Source organism: Rana temporaria, chromosome 6 (assembly GCF_905171775.1).
Source record: "Rana temporaria chromosome 6, aRanTem1.1, whole genome shotgun sequence".
Taxonomy (NCBI): domain Eukaryota; kingdom Metazoa; phylum Chordata; class Amphibia; order Anura; family Ranidae; genus Rana; species Rana temporaria.
Window position 1 is genome coordinate 98,568,790 of NC_053494.1, and position 23,842 is coordinate 98,592,631.

A 23,842-nucleotide genomic window follows, 5' to 3' on the forward strand; every position below is an offset into this window, starting at 1 on the left:
CCTCAATATTTATGCTAGAAAATAAACGCTACAGCCCCCCAATCGGGCCCTATGATCAATGAATCAAAATCTCCACATCCCTAAGTGCCGCTACAAAAGAACGAAGATTTGCAGTCCAAGAGCCACGGCTATGAACGCTCTACCAACGGACATCTGCATGGAAGAAAACCATCGGGCCTTCAGTAAACTCAAGACTCATCTCTTCTGAATGACCTTGGACAAAAGTGCTTTGAGGCGATTCAGTTTGCATTTGTTAGCGCTATATAAGTTACTCACTCAAGTAGCTGTCCTGGAAGGTTCCTGGAAATACTGTTACCGGTAAGTCTAACTGGTTTTTTTTTTGTTTTTTTTTCCTTGTATGTCCCCCTTGGATCTACAGGCAGTGCACTTGTAGTGCAAAGTGGATCTGCCTTTAGGTAGCGCACAATGGGGGTTATTTACTAAAGTTCCCCCTGGTTATTTGACAGCTGTCATTGCAGCATAAGGAGAGGAAGGAAAGGTTTCATTCTATATTTTTTTTTTTTTTCTCCTCCTGCTGCTCTCCTGATCTTACCTGATCTAGGTTTGTGCACCTGTTCCTCTTTGTTGCATAAAACAAAGTACACTTCAGTGACCTTTCCCCATGTTGTGTAATGTGTTTTTTAAACTAGAAATGATTATACAGAATTACATTTCACCTTTTCAGGGTCCTCCACTATCTCTGGAAGAAATAATTGAAGGTATTCATTCTGGTGATTCAAGTCTTGAGCTGAAATGCACACAGGCTACCAGGTAAATGTTGAAAGGGTTACTGAAAATGCTCAACTTTTTACCAGGAAAGATGACATGGGTGAATGCAGATTACATATTTTAGTCCTATTGAAATAAAAAAAAATTTGGTTTGTCAGGGCTGGTAATAGTAGATCACATCAAACTGGACTTGTTTTTGTGATTTATTTAGCAGCCTATTCAAGTCATCACTTTGGTTCCATTTGACATGTTTTATTCTTGACAGGTGTGTGTGTGTGTGTGTGTGTGTGTGTGTGTGTGTGTGTGTGTGTGTGTAAAACATTTAATTATTATCTCTATCTAAAACTAAGAGGATTACTGGTAGAAGTGTCTAACTACATATGCCTCCTTGCAGGAAAATGTTGTCACGCGAGAGGAATCCTCCCTTAAATGATATCATTGAGGCTGGACTTATACCAAGGCTGGTGGAGTTCCTGAATTACCATGATAACAGCGTTTTACAGTTTGAAGCAGCTTGGGCCCTCACGAACATTGCATCTGGCACCTCAGACCAGACCAAAGCTGTGGTAGAGGCAAATGCTATTCCATCCTTTATCTCACTGCTCTCTTCCCCACATGGACAAATAAGTGAACAAGCAGTTTGGGCACTGGGGAACATTGCTGGTAAGTTTATCACTCCTTGCCTTCCTAGAAAGCTGTGAAAATCTCTTCTGGTGTAGTGACTAGTGGTTTGCCGCCTTGTTGTCTTTTCAACTAGCTTGAGTTAAATATTTGGCTTGTACATTCTGAACTCGGTTTACAGGGCACAATGTGACTGGAAAGCACTCAAATGGCTTGGAACAGAGCTATATTCTGTACAATCAGTTACTTATCTGACAGGTGGCAAAATGACAACAGTAGATGGAACACCAGTGGGAATATCTTGCTATACATCAAACGGAAAAGCTTTTAACTCTTATTTTACATACAGATGGCTTGCCTTAAGAACCAGTACAGAATTCAACATAAGCGATTTCCAAGGCAATATAACATAAATTTTACATGTCACAAGGAAGAATGTTTTTGTCTATCTTCAGTCAGAGCATAGACGGAAAGCTATAGACTGTTTATCCTAGCTATTTTTTTTTTAGCTAAATAACACAAGACAATTTCTCAACATAGTATCAGAAGACCAAGTTTTCAAAAGATTTGAGGAAACTAGCAAAGAGAAGGAGGGGAAATGCTGACTCCCCGGAGTGCATAATCGTTTATACCCTCAAGCAGGTAAAGGGGGTCCAATGGAACCATTTATGGCTGAATTTCTCCCCTTTGCCCTGAGGCAAGGCTTTGTTGCTTTTCATAGTGAATTTAGACCATTTTTTATTAAACCATGTGGAATGCGATGGGGAGGTCTCCCCCTGTTTCCAGAGCATTTTCGAGAGGTCAGAGTGGTGGAGTAGGTATCTGGCTTGGTTCTACCCCAAGTTGAAATTGGTCAGATGTTTTGATAGTCTCTCTGACTTGAGACCAATAGTTGTGCTACCTTTCTTGCAGACCAGATAACATGGAGGATAATGCTCCTCATTGCAGTGCCAGCAAATGTTCACTGCTTCTGGGTAGAGCTTCCACAACAGGGCCAGGACCTAATTCCAACAGCATTTTGTAGCCCAACTTTTGGTAGTTGCGTGCAATGGAGGCATGGTGAGCAAAATATAGAATGGAGGAATAGCCTTCCCATACCCTCGCTATTTTTTCAGTTCACCTTTACCAAGCACTATCCTGGTGCATAGACAAAGGCGGCTACGACTGCTTATCCAAATTTCTCAGTACCCTGTTGAGTGAATAACACCTACCCCAATAGTCCTTTTGACTGTTTGAAAAGGCACACAATAGGGCTGCAACTAAAGATTATTTTCATAATCTATTAGTTGGCTGATTATTGTATCGATTAATCGCATAATAGCTTATTAAATTTTTTTTTTTTTTTTTAGCATTTTTTATTTGAGCCAATTTGTTGTTGGGCGGATTACAAAACACAAATTGCCGCAAAAACACATCGCATGCTTTTCTGCAGCTTCTCCATTGAAGTATATTGAACCAAAAAACCTAAATGGCACGGTTTTGCGTTTAAAAGTCCTTGCCCTTTCCAAATACGCAGCAGCTGAAAAAAAATCATGGATGTGAACGTGTCCCATAGGAAACATGTAAATGAACTGTAGTGTGTTTCTTGAGAGAGCACCAAAAAACGGGTGTGAACCCAGGCCTGAGATGTTTAGTAACATAATGGGATTAAAAAAACGAGTACAAAGAGAAAAAATCGCTACTGTAAGGGGTTCATTTTTTTTTTTTTTACTGTGGACAGTGAAAGTAATTACAGTAGCGATTTGCTTTTTTGTACTATAAAGGGCGAATTTTTTTTTTTTTTTTTAACCCCATTATGATACTGGCCAATTAATCAATTATGAAAATTGTAATCGATTAGTTGTTTCGGCTCTAGCAAACAAATCTATTGTCACAAACACATGATCAGACCAGTGCTCATAATGTTAAAATTGTAGAAGAGGGGATTTTGGTTGGAGATAGCGGGTGTTTGGCCACCCAAATATAACTAACAAAAATGGGGTACCCAACTTGTAATATCCAAACTGTTGCTGCTAGCCCAATACTACTTAAAAAAAGGGGATAAAGGAGACTCCCAGGGGCTTATGTGCAGCTGAAAAAATTGTAGACTCTCTTGAATGAAGTGTTTTTTTTTTTTTTTTTTTTTAACTGTATTAAGTATCGTACATAAAAGGATGAGGAAAATGGATCCAATACATACAGGGATAACATTAAGAGCTCTGGTATGTGATTATGATCACATATACATATCATCTATATCTCACAATGACCATATGCAGTTAACCATTTGGCTGCCACATACGGATCACCAACGCATTTTGATCATTTAAATTGTACCAATCTTCAGGGGGTTATATATAGACATCTAAGGTGTATTTAAAAAAGAACCGTTATTAGTACATTATATTTAATTTGATCAGGCATATCTGCTTGAGTTGAGAAAACGGTACATGAAACTGACATGCCTTCTATGGAACACCATAGAATTTAACCAGAGTGGATCATAAAAATATGGTGACCAAATTCTCCATAGTGGCCATGCAGACGAGCACCAGGTGAGGGAGGTCTGGGTTTGCCTAAGAGGGTCACATGTGGTTGTTAGACTGACTGACATACTGGAGAAAGCCAGGATGGAGGGGAGAGAGGGGCACATACTCGGTGTAAAATGACATTTAAAAGTATTTTATCAAATATTTATAGTATGGTGGCAGCACAAAATTACATTCATGAAAGTTTAGCATGGCATCAATGCCAACACGTTACCATTATACAGAGTGTGGCAGCAACAAAGTGGCTCGCTTTGGATTAGGCTATTTTTATATAATACAGTGGCAGCAAGGAACATGCATAACAGCCTGCCATTGATATTAAAACCATTGCTGCTGTAGAATATCGTGGCAGCAGAGGATGATACACCTAGGATTATTGGTATTATCAGTATCTACATAGTTGCCTTATTTGATTGTCTGGCAGAATTACATAAAATCTAGATCTGTCTCTTGCTCTTTGCAGCATTGTGGGAAGTACCATCAGTGATTTACAAGCTTCAAGGTCCAGAAAAACGTGTCCTTCAATTAAGAATGACCTACATATGATGCATATTTATATCTAAAATGGCACTGGTATAGCGAGTGACGAGACAGAGTGCCACTCGCTATACCAGTAGTTGTATCTCAGAGAGCTGTGTCTCTCCACTCTGGTTTTCTGTGTTTTGAGCCATCCAGCCATCCGGCTGTGATCCATACTATGGAGTATATCATTGATGTTAACCCCTTGTCATCAGGAAGTGAGACGGTGTCACTCATATTACATTTCGGAGTACTTCAATCATGAGTGAGTTTTATTTTGTTTGATTTGAATTGCTTAATTTTCCATGTCAAAATATCTTATGTGATTCAGAAAAAATTGTACAAGTAACATATAACAAATACATTACATAGGGGAGAAACTCCTTTGCGCTTATACAAATGTATATTAATCTAATGAAGATTTAACAGATACAATATTTGATAAAAAAGTTGAATTACTATCAATAACCTATAGGCAAGAATCTATAAAGCGACTTGCATTACAATAACGTCTTGTATTAATTACTAATTTAGAATTTCGGCTAGTACAAATAAATATCAAGCTAATAAGGGTTTCGAAAACCTAGTAGTGAATCAAACACAGGAGAAAATAAAGAATAACTGAGATGAAGAGAGAAGAAAAAAAAAAGGGGGGGGGTCGGGGGTAAAATAAAGGAGTCTGCAGGACTAAGTTCCACTGACTAAAAAGTACAATAGGTAATTGTAATGCTTAGGCTATCATGGCATAAGTACTTCATTATTAAAGGATATTGGCATTGCATATGTAATCCAAGGTTTCCATATTCTCTCAAACTTGGTGATCGTGTCTGTATCTATTGCTGTCATCTTGGCATAGGTCATAGTTATTCATCCTTTCTTTAACTTCATTCACTATTAGATTAGGAGATTTCCAGGCCTTTGCTAATGTCTGCTTCGCTGCTGTGAAGAGCTGCAATAGCAGTTTAAATTGCATATGTGTTATATTATCAGGTTTCAAGTTGAGCAATGCTGTTTTGAGGTCTAAAGGAATTTTCTTTTTTTGTCAATATACTTGCAATATTGAAAATTTCCGTCCAATGTCAGCGCCTTCTGACATGACCACCAAATATGATATGTACCTGTATCAGAACATCCCCTAAAACATTGCGCAGAATAGTTCTGCACATATTTTGCTACCCTAGCCGGTACTAAGTACCATCTTGTTAACACTTTACAATTTGCCTCCATCGCGAGTACATTTGAGGAGGCTGTTTTTTGTGTTACACCATATTTGATTCCAATCAGATGCATTTAATTCAGATTCTAGATCCTCCTCCCATTTTCGGACATAGAATAGTTTATCCATATTGAATTGTATTAGTGATTGCGAATATAAAGCCGATATTGTACCCCTAGCATGCGGATCTTTTTTACAAATATTTTCTAAAATAGACAAGCGGGTTAACAAAGGTGAAGAAGCAAGTTATTTAGAGGCATAAAGGTTTTTTTTTTTTTTTTTTTTTTTTTATTTGGAGGTATCTGAATTTAATTTGCGGTATACCATATAATTCACATAATGTCTGGAGGAATGAAAGATGTGGAGTCTACAAATTTGTGCATGCACAGGATATCCCTAAAAGCCCATTCCTTAAAAGATTTGGGAGAGACACATGCAGGATAAAATGCCAGATTTTTATAAAGTGAGAACAATGGATTGTGAGATTGTAGTTGGTTTTTTATTTTGAATCTATCCCATAGGGAAAGTAAATGTTTAATGGGATTTCTTATATTTCTGCGCGCTTTGGGAGAGACCCACAGCACATTGGATAGTGGAATGGGGTCGCATTCAATTGCTTCTATTGATACCCAGAGAGGTATTTCCTGTTGTGCATGATATTTAGCAAGTGTTGCTATTTGTGCAGCTCTGTAATAATGCGCAAAGTTGGGATACCCGAGTCCCCCCTTTACTTTGGGGAGGTATAGAGTTTGTATTTTTATTCTCGGTTTGGAAAAACCCCAGACAAAAGATGAAACTCTTAACTATCCTCAAGTAATATTCAGGTATTGGGATGAGTAGCACTCTAAAGAGGTATAGAAGTTTTGGTAATATCGTCATTTTGACTGCATGATTCTTCCAAACCATGATGATGGGAGATGGGTCCATGAATTCATTAAATTTTGATATTTGTTTTAGAATTGCGGGATAATTATGTGAGAATAAATCAGATTATGGATGCAGTAAGATTTATCCCTAAATAAGGGATGCAGTTTTCTGGCCATTCAAGGGAGACCTATTTTGGCCGAACTCAGTTCTATGTTTGAAAGGGATATATTTAGTGCTAAACATTTTTTTGGATTGTTTACTAAGCCTGAAATTGATGTAAAATGATTAGGATTGTAATGAGACACTTGGGGGGGGGGGAGGGACGAGAGAAATAGGAGGATATCGTCAGCAAATAGGCATATTTTGTGTTTTGTGTCCTCCTCCTAATTCTATGCCTAATATAGTGGGGTCAGATCTGATCTTTTGCGCAAGTGGTTCAATAAGGAGGGCAAATAATAGGCATCCCTGTCGTGTGCCTCTTTCTATGCTAAAAGGGTCTGACTTATACCCTACATACTTGACATATGCTTTTGGATTATTGTAGAGTTCCATGATCCATTTTGTAAAATTGGGGCCTGTAACGGCTACCCCCTGGTGTGAGGGTCTCAGCCGTTGGAGACGTCCTTTTCCCTGGCAAGCTGCGATATGCAGGTACCGCCGGTATATCCCATCGAACGCCCTTCCAAGAAACGAGATGTGCTACGTTTGAAGGGTCAAGCAGACTGACTTTATTTGCCACATTTTTCCTCCTTATATCTGGTTACAACTGTACAGAAACAAATGACACTCCCCCCCCCCCCTCATCACACACTAAGGCTAATTACTAAACATTCTTTAATAACAACAAAACCTTCACCCACTTCGTCTCCTAGGCAGACGTTTCGTCTCCGCATACAGAGACAGTGTTATCACACATACAGTTTTTAGCATGCCTAATTATAGTTCTGAGAGCAGACCTGGGATTAACACCTGTCCATTACAACACCTTTATACAAGGACAATGGACTGCCTCCCAGGCCCTGACGCAATTAGCATGTCACTAGACTGAGTCATAGAATATTGACTGGTTGGGGTCACAATTAACCAACATCTTGTAGTCTCTCAAGATCCTGCAATTATTATCAATGTCCAGGCAGAATAGTCCATAATCTGTTACACTGCCCCCCTTTTGTGGAACACTCCGGCAGACCCGGATTGATCCTTTTCGGATCAACTTGGGGATGTCCGGTCTGCTGTTAGGGTAAAAGTTCCGTTTGCCTGGACAGTCCGTCGGCCTTCCCATTGGCTTACCAGGTCGGTAGCTGATGGTGACGGTGAAGAATAGAATTCAGTTCTGGAACAGTCACTTTGCTCTCTCAATGGCTCCCAAAACCTGTTGCTGATGCTCTTGGGACAGATACGGCACCACCTGGATGCAAATCCCATTTAATCTTTTGACAATTTCCGCCTGTTTGTGTATTTCAATGTTCAAGCCACGGGACATCTCATAATACGTGACATAGTGTCGTTGCATCTCTGATTTCTCACTGGCCAACTTGTCACATTCCCATTTTAGACTGTGATATTGTGCCGGATCTACAGTACATGTCGGGGAAGGTAGTCTTACCCGGTTCTCAGCAGCAAGTGGGTTGATTCCAGCAACGCGGGTGGTCACGGCACAAGCAGCAGCAGGTGTAGGTAAATAAGCCGAAGTCAGAGGGCCAATGTCGTTGCCCAGCACCACCTCGGCAGGTAGGTTGTCCATGATACCAACTGTGGTCTTTCCTGACCCGGCTCCCCAGTCTAAGTGCACCCGGGTGGTGGGTACGCGAAATACAGCACCCCCTGCGACCCGGACGGCCACTGTGCGAGTGGACACGTTCTCTGGCTTTACCAGATGTTTTTGAATCAGAGTGATAGTAGTCCCGGTATCTCTTAAGCCTTGTGCTACTTGTCCATTCACTCGTACCTCCTGACGGTGATGCTGACGGTTATCCGGAGAGGCCACTTGTATTGGGTCTGCCTCATACCAAATTCCCAGACATTCCTCAGGGCCCCCTTCGGTCTCCAGGCAGTGGTCCGCAGAGGGATGTGATGAAGTGACCTCTGTGTTGGGTGTTGTGCGTCTCCAATTGTTATTTGTAGCTCTCAAAGGGCAATAACGAGCAATATGTCCAGTGTCACTGCAGTGATGGCACGTCGCCCTAGGCGAATCCCGGGGGTAGTTGCTAGGCCCCTGAGGACGTGGTGGGACTGGAGCCCGAAACTCTGGGCATGGGGTGACGGTTGGAGTACGCGGTTCTACCTTCTGAGCCAGCCGTGTAGTACCCTGGCTTACTTTCCTTGTCTCCGCGTACTCATCTGCTAGCCGAGCCGCCTCGTTTAAGTTAGCGGGCCGGCGATCTCGTACCCAGTCTTGTATGTCTGCGGCCAGGTCTTGGAAGAAATGTTCCATTAGGAACAGCTGCAATACTTCCTCCCCGGTGTTGGCCTTGCACCCTTGGACCCAAAGGGATGCCACCCTTTGTAACTGGTTGGCCCATTCCATGTGGGAGTCCACAGCCATCTTCTTGGACTCCCGGAAGCACCGGCGGTAGGCTTCTGGCGTTACGGCATATCGGGTTAGCAGCGCCTTTTTAACTTGCTGATATTGTAAAATATCCTCTGGAGCTAGAGCCCGAAAGGCTTCATTGGCTTTGCCCGACAATTTCCCCGACAAAATAGTGACCCATTGGTCTGGTGGTACCTGGTGTAGTGAGCACTGCCTCTCAAAGTCCGCCAAATATCCATCGATTTCCTCCTCACTTTCTACAAAAGCTTTAAATGCAGTGAATGGTATTTTCTTTCCTGTAGCAGCAGGCGTAGGAACTGCAGGTGTAATGGGCTGTCTCGCTCTTACCAGTTCCAGTTCTTGTCCCCTCTTCGTTTGTATCTCTTCCCTTGCTTCCCGGAACAGCTGGTTGATTAGTTCCACGGACGTTTCTGGATACAAGGATAATCTCCGCTGTACAATCCCAGTAATTACATCTTCTTTGCTGACAGGTGCAAGGGGCTCCGTTCCTTCCATGGATCCATCCATTTCGTCCATCTCCAGCAGTTCAGCTATCGGCTCCCTCCGTGGTCTGTTGCTGGCGCTCCTACCACGACTCTCCAATAGATCTTTTAGTGTGGATCTTTTCAGCCTGGCGTACTGCGACTCCATTCAGCACTTGCTCTTTGGATAAAAGGACCATCCCACTGCTGCCAACCAATGTAACGGCTACCTCCTGGTGTGAGGGTCTCAGCCGTTGGAGACGTCCTTTTCCCTGGCAAGCTGCGATATGCAGGTACCGCCGGTATATCCCATCGAACGCCCTTCCAAGAAACGAGATGTGCTACGTTTGAAGGGTCAAGCAGACTGACTTTATTTGCCACATTTTTCCTCCTTATATCTGGTTACAACTGTACAGAAACAAATGACACTCCCCCCCCCTCATCACACACTAAGGCTAATTACTAAACATTCTTTAATTAATAACAACAAAACCTTCACCCACTTCGTCTCCTAGGCAGACGTTTCGTCTCCGCATACAGAGACAGTGTTATCACACATAAACAGTTTTTAGCATGCCTAATTATAGTTCTGAGAGCAGACCTGGGATTAACACCTGTCCATTACAACACCTTTATACAAGGACAATGGACTGCCTCCCAGGCCCTGACGCAATTAGCATGTCACTAGACTGAGTCATAGAATATTGACTGGTTGGGGTCACAATTAACCAACATCTTGTAGTCTCTCAAGATCCTGCAATTATTATCAATGTCCAGGCAGAATAGTCCATAATCTGTTACAGGGCCAAAACCCCATTTTTGTAATGTGTATTTTAGGTATGACCATGAAATGGAGTCAAATGCTTGTTTGATGTCTAAAAAGAGAAAACACGCTGTAATTCCTAGCTTTTTTGCTAATAGGCTCGCCCTTCATATATTGTCGGCTGCTTGTCGCGGGGCCTTAAACCAACTTGGTCTCGCTGAATCAGCATTCCAATAATTTTATTAAGGCAATTTTCTAATTTTGGCTAGTATTTTGATATCCGTATTTAACAGAAATAAGACGATAATTTGTATTAAGGGTGTCATCCGAATGTGGTTTAGGGATCCTACATATTATGGCCAACAATGATTCTTGCCTAAAGGTTTTTTTGTTTTAGGAAGTCATTAAATGCTTCTGCCATCCTTGGAGATGAGGGTTTTATAATATCGGGCTGAGAATCCATCGGGTCCTGGCCTCTTAATTAATTTGAGTTCTTTAATGGCAGCTGCTACGTCGTCTTGTGTGATTGGTTTTTCTAGTTGTGTTTTTTGTTTCCTTCATTTGTGGTAATTGAATTTGTGGGAAGGAGTCTATGACTATTTTGGAAGGCCATGAATGATGGGTTAAATTCTGTTTCTAGTTGTCTTGCCATTTGTTTACGTTCTCTTTTAAGGATCCCTAATTGTTAAAATGTTCCTTAATACTGGTTTGTGCGCTTCCCAAAGCGAGAGTGGGGATATTTCTGGACTCGTATTATGCTTTAAATATTCTTTTAGGGCTTGTTCAATTACTAAGCAGTAAGAAGGATGCTTAAGCAATATATCTGGGAGATACCAAGTTGGATCATGGTTTTTGGGTATAGCAGATGCTACCGTGGTGAACACTGCATTGTGGTCAGACCATGGGATGGGTATGATGGTAGAATTGAGTATTTCTGGTATCATACCAATTGTTAAAAATATGTGATCAATGCGACTGAATGATTGATGTGGGTTAGAAAAATGGGTACAATTACGTTTCGTTGGATTAGATTCTCTCCAGGAATCTGCTAAATTATATTTGGATAGAGGTTAGAGAGAGACCAGCAACAATGAAAAGGACGAAGGCTGGACAGCCGCACTCCAAAATCACTTAAAAGAGATGTCTTTTTATTTTTCAACTGTACATAGTCACTGCAAACCAACATACAGTGTGGCCGACGTGTTTCGCACTGGCAGTCAGTGCTTAGTCATGACTAAGCACTGACTGCAGTGCGAAACGCGTCAGCCACACTGTGTTGTTGGTTTGCAGTGACTGTGTACAGTTGAAAAATAAAGACATCTCTTTTGTGATTTTGGAGTGCGGCTGTCCAGCCTTCGTCCTTTTCATTGTTGCTATTAATAGCATTGCCAGCACCTTGGTGGTTCAACAGCCCTTGATTGCCTACGGGGCTCACCTGGAGCGGTGAGAATTTGTCTTGGAGAGAGACCACTTGGCTTGATATCTTGGAGGAGCATATGGGGGTTTTGTCCAAAAATGAGGGAGGACCTGATTGGAATCACCACATATAAAGAGCCCATTTTGTGAGTATTAATAATTTGGAAAAGATGTGCCGTAAAGGGTACGGGATTAAGGTTGGGTGCATAATAAGAGACCACTGTAATAGCGGTGTCCATGATAAAGCCTGTTAGAATAAGGTATCGACCCTCTGGGTCTTTGATTTCTGATTGCAGTACAAATGGTGTAGTTCGGTGAAATGCTATTAGGGTTCCCCTTTTCTTGGTAGTAGCAGATGCTGTATACACTTGTGGATAAAAGGCATTATAAAATGTTGGAGTCGTGTTTGTGGTGAAGTGCATTTCTTGCAAACAATGTGAGCTTTCTTGGCCTGAAACGATCTAAATGCTTTTGTTTATTTCTGAGGTACATTTTAGACCTTGTACATTAAGAGTCAATACATTCAATGGAGCCAGTATAGCCTAATCATCAAGCTAATCTTACCATTATTCATTAAGAAGTGGCTTCCCGGCCTAGTCCGTGCAGACAAAGGAAAAAAAAGTAAAGGGGGATCCAAAATCGTCCTTAAAAAGAAAATGAGACAATACAGATTATAGAATATCTGAATACATTTAAGAAAATTAAAGTACTTGAGGTTTACCCGTGATAGGGGATAAAGTCCCCCTATCAGGGGGAAAGGGGCCCTCGCTGAATCCTCACATAATATTATGGGGATCCGAGGTGAGGCACATGTTTTTTTCTGTGCTCTGGAGAGCCGCAAGTGAAATTGGGGGGGATGCAATAGCGAATAAACTACTGGGGTAATACTGGTTACTTTTAAAATATTCCCACAATGAAATGCAGGGTTATTCAAGGTTCAAAATAATATTGAAATTTCCCCTATTGGAACACTAAACATTGTGACTATAATAGTAGGGCTGCGCATCTTCACTGGTCTCACGATTCGATGCGATTACGATTATCAAGTCCACGATTCGATTCCGCGATGCATCAAGATTACTGCGCACGGTTTTCTTCTGTTCTTAAAAAAAACTCTCTGCATGTAGAAAACTGTATACACAGCAGCCAACTTAAAGAGGAGCTCCAGACTGACCCCAAAATACTACAAGAGATGGACAGACTGCGGACATGATACTAGAAAAGGATCAGAGACTGCGGACATGATACTAGAAAAGGATCAGAGACTGCGGACATGATACTAGAAAAGGATCAGACTGCGGACATGATACTAGAGAGGATCAGAGACTGCGGACATTGTCCCCATAAAGTCCTGCCAAACGACAATGTATGCCATGTCATAAATTATGGTTTATGCATGTCTTATTGTCTTGGTGATTGATTCACATCAAAACTTCATTGATACCCTTTTTTTTTTTTTTTTTTTTTTTTGTATGATTTTTAGTTTTGCTCATTACTGCCACACATGTGCAATGCATGGCTGCATGTGTGTGGCAGTGATGAGCAAAAAGGGTATCCATTTCAAATTAATGAAGTTGTGATGTTAATCAATCACTAAGACAATAAGACATGCATAAACCAGTGTGCCCAAATTGCCCATCAGTGTGCCCAAATTGCCGCCAATCGGTGTGCCACCAATTGCCGCCAATCGGTGTGCCCATAAATTACCGCCAGTGTGCCTCCCCCAAGTACCTGACGACGATCTCGATCTGACTCCTGTCACTGTTCTGCTGCCTGCAGTACTCGGCCGTGTCTGGTCTCCCACAGCAGCCTGTGCAGTGTGCACAGCGTGAGGTGAGCCAAATCGGAAGGCTCCGGGGGGTCGGGACCGGGGACCCTCGCTCCACGTGTCTCTCACATGGCGACGGGCGGCTGGGAATTCCGTCAGCGGGGGGGGCGGCAAAGGAGGCGCGGCGTCTTCGGCTGCATCAACAGGGGGCGGGAAAAGAGGCGCGGCTTAAGCCCACGGCTCCCTTAGCTGGGGGTGTAAGCCGCGCCTCTTTTGCCGCCCCCGCTAATGCAGCTAACGCCCACGGCTTCTGCTTTGAGACTCGAAAGGCCTTTAAAGCGGCGCGCAGGTGACGTCATTAAAAATCCGATTAATGCAAGTCGTAGCATCGATGCAGCATCGTGGGTGGTCGAATATCGATGCTACGATTATTTTCAACACCCCTACAGAATGTTTATCAAAAAAAAATGTAACACTTATCTTTGTTTAAGGTGTATTGATAACTATGCTTCACTTGTAAACAAATAGCCTTAAAGTGTTTGTGAAGCAAAATGGGTGCAAAGCACAAGTACATTAACAAACTAGCTAAATTAATATAGGGGGTTAGTACACTACCCTGAATTTACACACAAGTAGCAGGTGATAAGATAGGAATATTACTGTGTGTTTAGAATATACGATCGGTTCATCGGGTATTTCATAAAAAAACATATTTAAATTGAGAAAAAAAAGTATAAACAAAAATTTTGAAGAATGGAATTTAAGTGTAACACTTAATTCCTTTTGGGGAAAAAAGTCATTGCTTGTATTTTTCCTTTTCCAAAAAGTGTTGCTGAAGCAAAAAGAAAAATAAGGAAACTTTTGTGATGGTCAGTCCATTGTACCTTCTTGGTCCTGGGGTTGAGATGCGAATCTGCCTTGTTTATGTGAATGATGGGTACCATTATTCATCCCATGCTGAGGTAAATTGTGGGAAGAAGCTGATGCTGATCTTCTGCATGAGGTGGTTGCTGTGGCTGCTCCTTCAATTGGCTTGAGGTCTAGTAAGGCTTGTTGAAGTTGGTCAGGTGTTCTGCAAGTAATTTTGAGTTCCTTGGTAGGTGAATCCCCATTGATATTTAATCTTGTGGTGTTGGAGTTCCAATAAGAGGTTTCATTGCCCGCCTCTTGGATATAGTTAGCTGGGAGATATCTGCAAATATCTGAGTTATATCCATGGAAGAGTAAATTGTTCTTTTCTCTGGCTGCTTCCAATATCTGCTCCTTTGTTCTGTAATAATGGAACTTGGCAATAATGTCCCTAGGGGGACCCTCTGTCTTTTTGGGCATAAGTGCCCTGTGGGCTCTGTCCATTTCCATCCGTTCCACTGCTATTCCTGGCAGTAATTCCTGACATAAGGTTAGTATGGTGGCTTGGAGGTCTAAGACTGATTCAGGAATACCTCTGAATCTTAAATTGGACCTTCTGGCGCGGTTTTCATAATCCTCCAACCTATTTTGTAGTGTTATATTTTCCTCTTTATGAGTCCAGTTTAGTCACATTCTTGGGTGAAAACTTCAATTTCTTCAACTTTAATTTCCAATGTTTCTGTCCGGTGCCCCAATTCTCTAATCTCCTTTATGAGGTTAGAGATTTGTTCTGAGGTGTGCTTTAAGGCTTTATGCAGTATTTTCTCAAATTGCTTTAATAATCCTGAGGGGACAGCTGTGTCTTGAAGTGCTGCTTGAGAAATGTTGTCATCTTCGCTGTCAGTTTAAATCTCCCAGGGAGATAGTGGGTTTCATCTGCTTTGTCATACTCCTTTTCTCTTTCCCTGAGAATACAGCTGAGGGGGCTGGCACCTTTTTTGCTGTACTTTAGTCTGCTGGCTGCCACTATTGGGGTTCGTTTTTGACTTGTTTTGGGCACCCCCCAGCACCATTTTCCTCAAAAGGTCCCCCTTATGCAAATGAGTCCACAACTTGAATCACTTTTGATTTGACTGGCGTCCTGAGATATGCGGCTTTTCTCCCTCACAGAGCAGAGCTCTAGCCCGACATGTCCGTCCTGCTAGCCTCCGCACATGCATCTCCCTGAATTACATAATTTTCATCTGACAGTTGTGTTTTTTTTAACTTGAGTGTACATCCAATAAAAAAAACTATTGAGCACTACAGTTGCCAAAAGTTATTTTTTGTTACTGGTCCCATCGAGCGCTGCTTTTGTTGCTCATATAGGTCCCTTAATGACTGCCAGTTTTTGGCATGTAGAGGTAATTAAAAGGGGGGGGGGGGGTTGAGGTGCAGGGTTGTATGGGGAGGGAGTGTTGAAGTGCAGAGTAGGGGTTTGGGGGTTAGAGGAAGAGTTTGGGAGGCAGAGTTGTACTGAGTGAGAGAGGAATGCAGAGAGATGGAAGAGTTTACTGTAAATACACCTGTTACATTGCTGGTCAGTGTAAATGTCCCAATTAAATCAGTGGTTGACTGTAAATACTCCTGATGTGTTGAAGTGAGTGTAAATGTACCAGTTACACTGGGGGATCAGTGTGGGGTGCCCCCTTACATAGTGATTTTAGTGTGTGTGTGTGTGTGTGTGTGTGTGTGTGTGTGTGTTTTTGGCTGTCAGGTTGTATGGGGCCCCATGATTTCTAAAAGCAGCCCTGCCAGTGTCCATTCACCTGATGAAGTATAACCAGAAGGTAATGAATATTGGCCTGATTGTGTCCCAAGGTGTACGCAAAAGTATTTTACAGGCAAATATGATTGGTAGGTATGCTACCCATATGGTTTGATATGATTCAAACCATGTGGGTAGCATGTATTAAACAAATCAAGGGACTAACTTGAACAAATTTTAAAGCAGGAGTTCACCCGAAAAAAAAATTTTTAACATTAGATTCATGCTCATTTTGTCAAGGGGAATCGGGTAGTTTTTTTAAAAACGAAGCAGTACTTACCGTTTTAGAGAGCGATCTTCTCCGCCGCCTCCGGGTATGGTCTTCGTTCGGGACTGGGCGTTCCTATTTTGATTGACAGGCTTCTGACGGTCGCATACATCGCGTCACGAGTAGCCGAACATCGGTGCAGCTCTATACGGCGCCTGCGCACCGATGTTCGGCTACTTTTGGAAAATCGTGACGCAATAGATGCGACCGTCGGAAGCCTGTCAATCAAATAGCAACGCGCAGCCCATACCCGGAAGCGGCGGAGAAGATCGTTCTCTAAAACGGTAAGTACTGCTTTGTTTTTAAAAAAACTACCTGATTCCCCTTGACAAAATGAGCTTGAATCTAATGTTAAAAATGTACATTTCCGGGTGAACCTCCACTTTAAGCTGCATAGTCAAACGGCCCTTGTAAAAACTCAAATCTTGTGGGCTTACTTTGAGAACGATCTTCAAAATGTAAACGCATACTGATTTACTGGTGTGTCTTAACCTCCTCTTTCCCAAATGAATATTCAACGCTCACGGTTTTGTGCCAAAATATTCCACTATAAATGGTTTCCTTAACATGTGCCACATCTACTCTTCAATTGCCATAAAGAGCTTTGTGCCCTGAAACTCTTCATTTCCTGTAGTGGTTAAATGATGGCTCAATATTGTCCAAAGGTCAAAGTGCAATTTGACCTTTGGACAATATTATGAAAAAGTTGCGCGTAAAGTTCTCATTAAAATTTTACAACATGTGATGTTTGGGATCATAGCCACTTATTGGGTTTACATATTGGTATAATGCCAGTATTTTTAAATGGCTGAGCTAGTCTCACTGACTTAGGTTATCTATAGTGGTGCAGTGAGTGGTTCTCCACTGCTGTGAAATTACAAATCCCCCATGGTCTTCAGGACTGGAAGGGCAGAGTTGAGTATCAGTTGTCTGACATTATAGTATAATCCTGACAATGTAAATTTTTTTTTTTTTTTTTTTTTTTTTTTTTCCCCCAATTATAAAACTTATTTTTTTTTTAGTTTGCTTGGTAATGTGTAATCTCTTTCCAGGTGATGGTCCAATCTACAGAGACATACTGATCAGCTGCAATGTGGTTTCAGCACTTTTAGTCTTGGTGACGCCACAGACTCCGGTACATTTTTATTTTTTTTTGTATATTTTGAAGTCTTCAATGTATTGCTGCTGGTTTGCTCTAGCAGTTGAGTGTTTTGCTTTGGTAGCCAGACTAACTTGGCATGCTCACCAACTAAAAACATTTTATATTTTGAACTAATCATTGTCTGCCAAAACTACTTTGCTTTCTGAGCACTTGGACTTGATACTTGTATCAAATGGATGAAACGGTCAAACTTGACAATTTTACATAAGTGGAAAACTTGTATAAGCCTAGAGTTTGCTCACTTGAAAGGGACAAATATTGTTGCTACTAGGGTTGTCCCGATACCACTTTTCTAGGACCGAGTACCGATACTTTTTTTTCAAGTACTCGCCGATGCAGCCATGTCCCCCCACAAGCAGCCATGTCCCCCCCCCCTTACCTGCATGCTGCCGCGCCGCTAATAGGGGTGGGGAACATTACGCTTTCATTTGAATAGCTGTAATGATTCGCGCTGCGTATAGACACTCCCCCTTGCTCGGGATTGGACAGATCACCCGAGCAAGGGGGAGTGTCTATACGCGGCGCGAACATTACAGCTATTCAAATGAAAGCTGTAATGTTACCCGCTCGTATTAACCAGGCGAGATGCGGTGTAGCAGCGGGTGGGGGGGGCTGAGTATTCTATTTAGGCATTGGCGGTATTTGCGGGAGTACAAGTACTCCCGCAAATACTCGGTATCGATACCGATACTAGTATCGGTATCGGGACAACCCTAGTTGCTACCTTACTAGCAATTGAAAATACTTGTCAGTTAAATCGCTAAATTTCTCATAATGGGTATTTGTTGCTGGTAATAGAACATGACATGGCCCAAAGATAAAAAAAATTGTCTGAAGTACTTTCCTGTAAAAGCAAACTGGCTCACTGCAGCTGTCATTGTAAGTTGCCAAAATGCATACAAAGATCAATTGCCACACTTCATCTTGTAAATCCCAGCTGCAACAGATTCTCCTGCATTTCACAATAGATGTGCACAGCAGGCTAATATCTCATGATATTCAGTTTTAGGATTGTCTAGAGATTTTAGGCCAACAAATTCAAAAACTTCTGTAATATTTTATATTGAGACTTGGACTGTTAATCAAATTTCCTCAATTTTATGCCATATGAAGTCCACTGTTAATTGAGAAATAGATTTAATTCAACCCAACACTTCTTGCTTCATACCCTGTTGAATATTTAAGTATCTGTATTTAATTTTTGTTTTTAAACATAAACTTTTTTTTTTTTTTTTTTCTCATCACTGTAGATTGGTTTTCTCCGGAACATTACATGGACACTGTCCAACCTTTGTCGTAATAAAAACCCATACCCGCCCATTCAGGCTGTTAAGCAAATATTGCCAGTGCTAACACAGCTTCTCTACCATGAGGACAAAGACATATTGTCCGATACATGTTGGGCAATGTCCTATCTCTCAGATGGTGCCAATGATAGGATTGATGTTGTTGTGTCATCAGGAGTTGTAGACCAAATAGTGAAATTAATGCACAGTCAAGAACTTAACATAGTGGTAAGTAGTAATTGGACTTCATTTACTTATGCCACTAGTACTTATGGTCTCAACAGTGAGTTACATTTTTTAGGACCGTTCAGAAAACTCAATGTCATGGCTGATGGCTCAATTTTAATACCAATGTTAAACTGGAAATGCACTAGGTGGTTCTAGACCAAGGCTGAATGTATGAATCTAGCTGTACAACAGTACCCTAAAAATCTGCCATAAGGTAAATTTCAGCTGCAAATCTCAACTGCTGCAATAACATACATTAAGATGAAGTATAAACCTCTTTATCTTGCCCAAAAAAATCAGGTTGTCCTAGCTGGATGCAAAGATTGGCGGATTACTTTTTAAGGAAAAAATATTTTCAATACAAGTAGCGTTGGGGAGAACAAGGTTTTATGTCGCTAAAGCAGTTTAAGGCACCTTTCACATTGAGGTTCTTTTCAGGGCCAAAAAAGCTAAGTGCGCTGGCAGTTTAGAAGCGCCTCTGTGAAAGGGGGCTTAAACTTTTTGATCAGGAACCCAGGTAGAATGACCTGTGTATGTGGTAATAGAATTGGGAATCGGGTATTAAACATGAGCATACCAAAAAGCACAAGATTTTAACCATTTGCGGGAATTTTCACTACAGGGGCATTACTTCAAAGATGTTTGTCTTTACCTTTTTGGGGTGGCTGTGATTTGAGAATCTTCTCAACTCTCAAGCTGCAATTCCTGAGAAATCATCTGTAGAATATATAGCAGGGCAAATGAAGAACTATAAAATTCTGGAAAGTTTCTGTAACAAACTAGTTAAAGGGGTTGTAAAGGAAATACATTTTTTTCATAATAAGCATCCTTTACCTGCAGACATTCCTCTTTCTCTTCCGTTCATAGACGGACACAACATCCTTTGACAATAGGGTTATATCCGCTTCCCTTTAGGAGAGTTTAGGCAGAAAAAAAGCACTTTAAGTGTTGACACATTCCTCAGTGCAGCTCCTCCCAGGGGGCGTGGCCCCCCGGGTATAACCCACACCCTGCTCTAGCAGCCCCAGTTTTTTCATGCCTAATGACAGGAGAGGTCAGGCACTTCTGGAGTTCTGTACTCTGGAGATTTTTTTTCCCCCGCTTTTATTATTTTTGTTCCTGCATTTTTGAATCCTGTGATTCTTCTATCAACAGCCGACTGGGTGACAGGCTGGGTCTTGACTCTTGTAGTCCCCCCATGTTTGGTCATCGAGCGTGTGCCGGCCCTTAGCTCAGCTTTGGGGCGTCCACGACAGGCCCCGTTGCTCCAGGGGCGGCCGGGGAACATTTTGTTCTAGGGCACACATATGACTGGTCTTTTATGGCCTTGTCAGTGTGTCTGGCCAACAGCCATGCCGTTTTAGCGGACGTTGGATCTGTCTGGGATACCTCCAGCCGCTGGTCGCAGGACGGGTAAGTAGTGGCCCCTTGCTCAGGTAAGTGGTCTGGCTGGAATTTTCCCCTGGGAGGTCGACTGAGGGCTTGCCCTGCTTTCCTCTCTCCCTTATTTCCTCTCCCTCCTTTCCCATTTGGGTGACGGCTGTGAGGGTTTTTTTTTTCTGGGGTCTCCTATCACCTGGACCTGTGTGCGTAGCGGGGGTTGTGTGTGTTCACTGCAGGGCTGTGTGTGTTCACTGCAGGGCCTTTTTGTGTGCTGGAATGTGACAGTTTTTGCATTGCGACCCGTTATCCCTTTGTGGAGGACCTTTTTTTGGTAAAGTGGGTCTCTCCTCCGTCCGTGGACCCTCCAGTGTCCAGGTTTAGCTAACCACCATGTGGATGGGGCTCCTGCCTTTGAGGACCCTGCGGATGGGAGAATGGAGGCTGTGGCCCGCTCCATCTTCGCGGTAGGGGGTTCGGCTGTGAGACCCGTTTTTGGCCGGAGCTCTGGTATCACGGTCTGACTGTACGGGCATCGTTTTTTGCTGCAGGATGCTTCCGAGACCTGCAAGGACCTGGCTGAACAATTAGTTCGGGGTCTTAGAATTTGTCTGAGTCGGTCCTGGTTACGCTCTTGCTTTCCAGGGCTTCCGCCTATACGGTGGTACTGCGTTGCCTTGTGTGGCTGATGTGCTGGTCCGCAGACTAGTTCTCAGAGAAGGCCTTGGTGGATGGCTTTTAAGGGTTAACGGTCCCTTTGGGACTTCCCTGAACGGCATCATTGATGCCACGGGTGGTAAGAGCATGCTGTTCCCACAGTCTGGGAACGGCTAGGGACCTCGCCATGTGCAAGGACCCTCCTTTACTACCCCCAAGCGTTTTTTTTTCGCCCGCCCTGTGCGGTGGGGGAAGGTTTACAAGGTGCTAAGACCCCCGCTGTGGGGCAGCTGCGCACCTTGTACCGCAAGCCCAACAAGTCTGTGGACATACCTGCTTCCGCCTGAAGGTCTGCCCCTGCCTGTGTCTCGGGTGGGGGACTGGCTTCGCAAATTCGTGGCTCAGGTCTCTCCTCTCCGTTCGTTGGGGTTGCCAAGTGGTTTCCTCGGGGTACAAGATAGTTTCTCTCTTGTCTACCAAACAGTGTTTTTTTTTTTTTTTTTTTCCTCCAGCTTCCTCCAGTTCGCCGGTTGGTTCGGTCAGGGGCTGTCCAGGATCTTCTGGTCAGGGGAGTGATTGTGCCAGTTCCCTCGATGGAACGATCTCAGGGGTTTTACTCCAATCTGTTTGTAGTCCCCAAGAAGGACGGGGTCCGTCCAATCCTGGACCTCAAGGCCCTCGTTTGTTTTGTCAAAGTGCAAAATTTAAAAATGGTGTCGCTTTGCTCGGTAATAGCGGCACTCCATCAGGGGGATTTTCTGGCGTCCTTGGCTGTCATGAACGCGTACCTGCATGTTCCCATATGCTCAAGGCACCAGAGGTTTCTGTGCTTTTCCGTCAGGGAGGACCATTTTCAATTGGTGCCATTCCTGTTCGGCTTGGTGTCGGCACCATGGGTTTTCACCAAGGTGCTCGTCCCAATACTGGCCAGGCTGTGACAGCAGGGGTTTGTTATGGGATGTCTGGACGACATTCTTCTACGAGCTTCTTCGAACTCAGAATGGGTGGAGGACGTGTCTTCACGTGTCAGACTCTCCAAGAGTTCGGCTGGCTTCTGTATTGTCCAGAAGTCAGTGTTGGTTCTGTCTCTGGGACTGGAATACCTGGGACTAGTCCTGGATTCTGCCAGGGCGGGATTTTTTTTTTCTCCTATCTGAAAAACTTCAGACTCTGCAATCTGCTGTGCAGCAGTTGCCGACTTAAAAGTGGTCATCTCTGCGATTCTGCAGGAGGGTTCTGGATCTGTTGGTGGCCTCTTTCAAAGCGGTTCCGTATGCCCAATTCCACACCAGGGTACTACAGAGGGAACTGCTGTCACGTTGGGACAAGCTTCAGTCATCTCTGGATTACCAGATTCAATTGAGTCAACTGGTCGTGTCTCCCCTGGTGTGGTGGCTGGCGTCTCCGGTGCTTTGGGCTGGGAAGTCGATTTCTGCCGTGCCACTGGACCGTGGTTACGACGGATACCAGCCTCTCCAGTTGGGGCGGGGCGTTTGGGGCACCTAGTCAGCCCAGGGGCGCTGGACTCAGGTGGAGTCCCGCCTACTGATCAATATTCTGGAGCTCCGAGCAATCAAGCTGTGCCTTGCCAGGTGGTCCCTGGATCTACAGGGCCGACCGGTCATGGTTCAGTCCGACCACGCCACGGCCGTGACGTACGTCAATCATCAGGGAGGCACACGGAGTTCTGCTGCAATGACTGAGGTCGCGCACATCCTTCGGTGGGCCGAAAGGTCCGTTCCGGCTCTATCGGCCATGTATATTCCGGGAGTACGGAATTGGCAAGCCGACTTCCTAAGTCGAACTGCACTAGACCAAGGAGAGTGGTCTCTCCACCCGCAGGGGTTTCAGGGTCTGTGCCAAAAGTGGGGCACTCCAGACGTGGACCTTCTAGCGTCCCGCCTCAACCGGCAGGTGCCACGATCGTGGCCAGGTCAAGAGACCCGTGGGCGGGCGTGTTGGTGGCTCCTTGGGGTCACTATCGCCTATTTTACACCTTTCCTCCTCGGAAGCTTCTTCCTTGCCTGCTGCGCAGAGTGGAAACCGAAGGGATTCTATCAATCCTGATTGCCCCAGATTGGCCACATCGCTCCTGGTACGCGGACCTGGTGCGTCTGGTGGCAGACGCCCCCTAGCGTCTTCCCCCTGGGAGATGATCTTCTTTTGCAGGGTCCGATGGTGGCTGTTGAGAGCCAGGGGCTGAGGGACCGAGGCCTTTTGGGCTCGGTGGTCTCTACCGTGCTACCTGCACGGAAGTCTGCCTCACTTAGGATTTACCATCATACGTGGAAGGCCTACATCTCTGTGTTTGAGGAGATGAAATGGCACCCTCGTACATACAGTGTACAGGATTCGGCTGTTTTTCCAGCAGGGAGTGGATCAGGCTCTCGCCTTTAGTACGGTTAGGAGTCAGATTTCTGCTCTGGCTGTTTACTTTCAGCGACCCTTGGCGTCGCACTCCTCCGGTGCGTCCTCCACTACCCCCCTGGGACTTGAATTTAGTCCTTTCGGTGCTTCAGGATGCTCCCTTTGAGGACATTCGGGAGGTTTTTTGTTGAATGTCACAAAAGGTGATTTTTTTTTTCTGGTAGCAATTACCTCGATCAGACGAGTGTCTGTCTGAACTGGCGGCCTTGTCTTGCAAGGTTCCCTACTTGGTCATCCATAAGGATTAGGTGGTGCTGCGCCCGCAGCCGTCTTTTCTCCCCAAGGTCGTTTCGGCGCTTCACATTGATGTGGACATTGTTCTTCCATCCTTATGTCCTC

The 23,842-nt window shown here is 43.7% G+C and overlaps 1 protein-coding gene across 2 annotated transcripts in view; it reads left to right on the forward strand.

Moving 5' to 3' along the window:
• The window catches only part of KPNA7 (karyopherin subunit alpha 7), a 90,415-nt gene that overhangs the window by 38,596 nt on the left and 27,977 nt on the right, over nt 1-23,842 (forward strand). The window contains exons 4-7 of one of the 2 annotated variants that reach the window (XM_040357057.1): nt 686-771; nt 1,124-1,392; nt 17,416-17,498; nt 18,776-19,039. In XM_040357057.1, coding sequence (XP_040212991.1) covers nt 686-771; nt 1,124-1,392; nt 17,416-17,498; nt 18,776-19,039 — 702 coding nt within the window. The remainder of the gene's footprint in view (nt 1-685; nt 772-1,123; nt 1,393-17,415; nt 17,499-18,775; nt 19,040-23,842) is intronic. The other variant, XM_040357058.1, reaches the window with a different exon arrangement.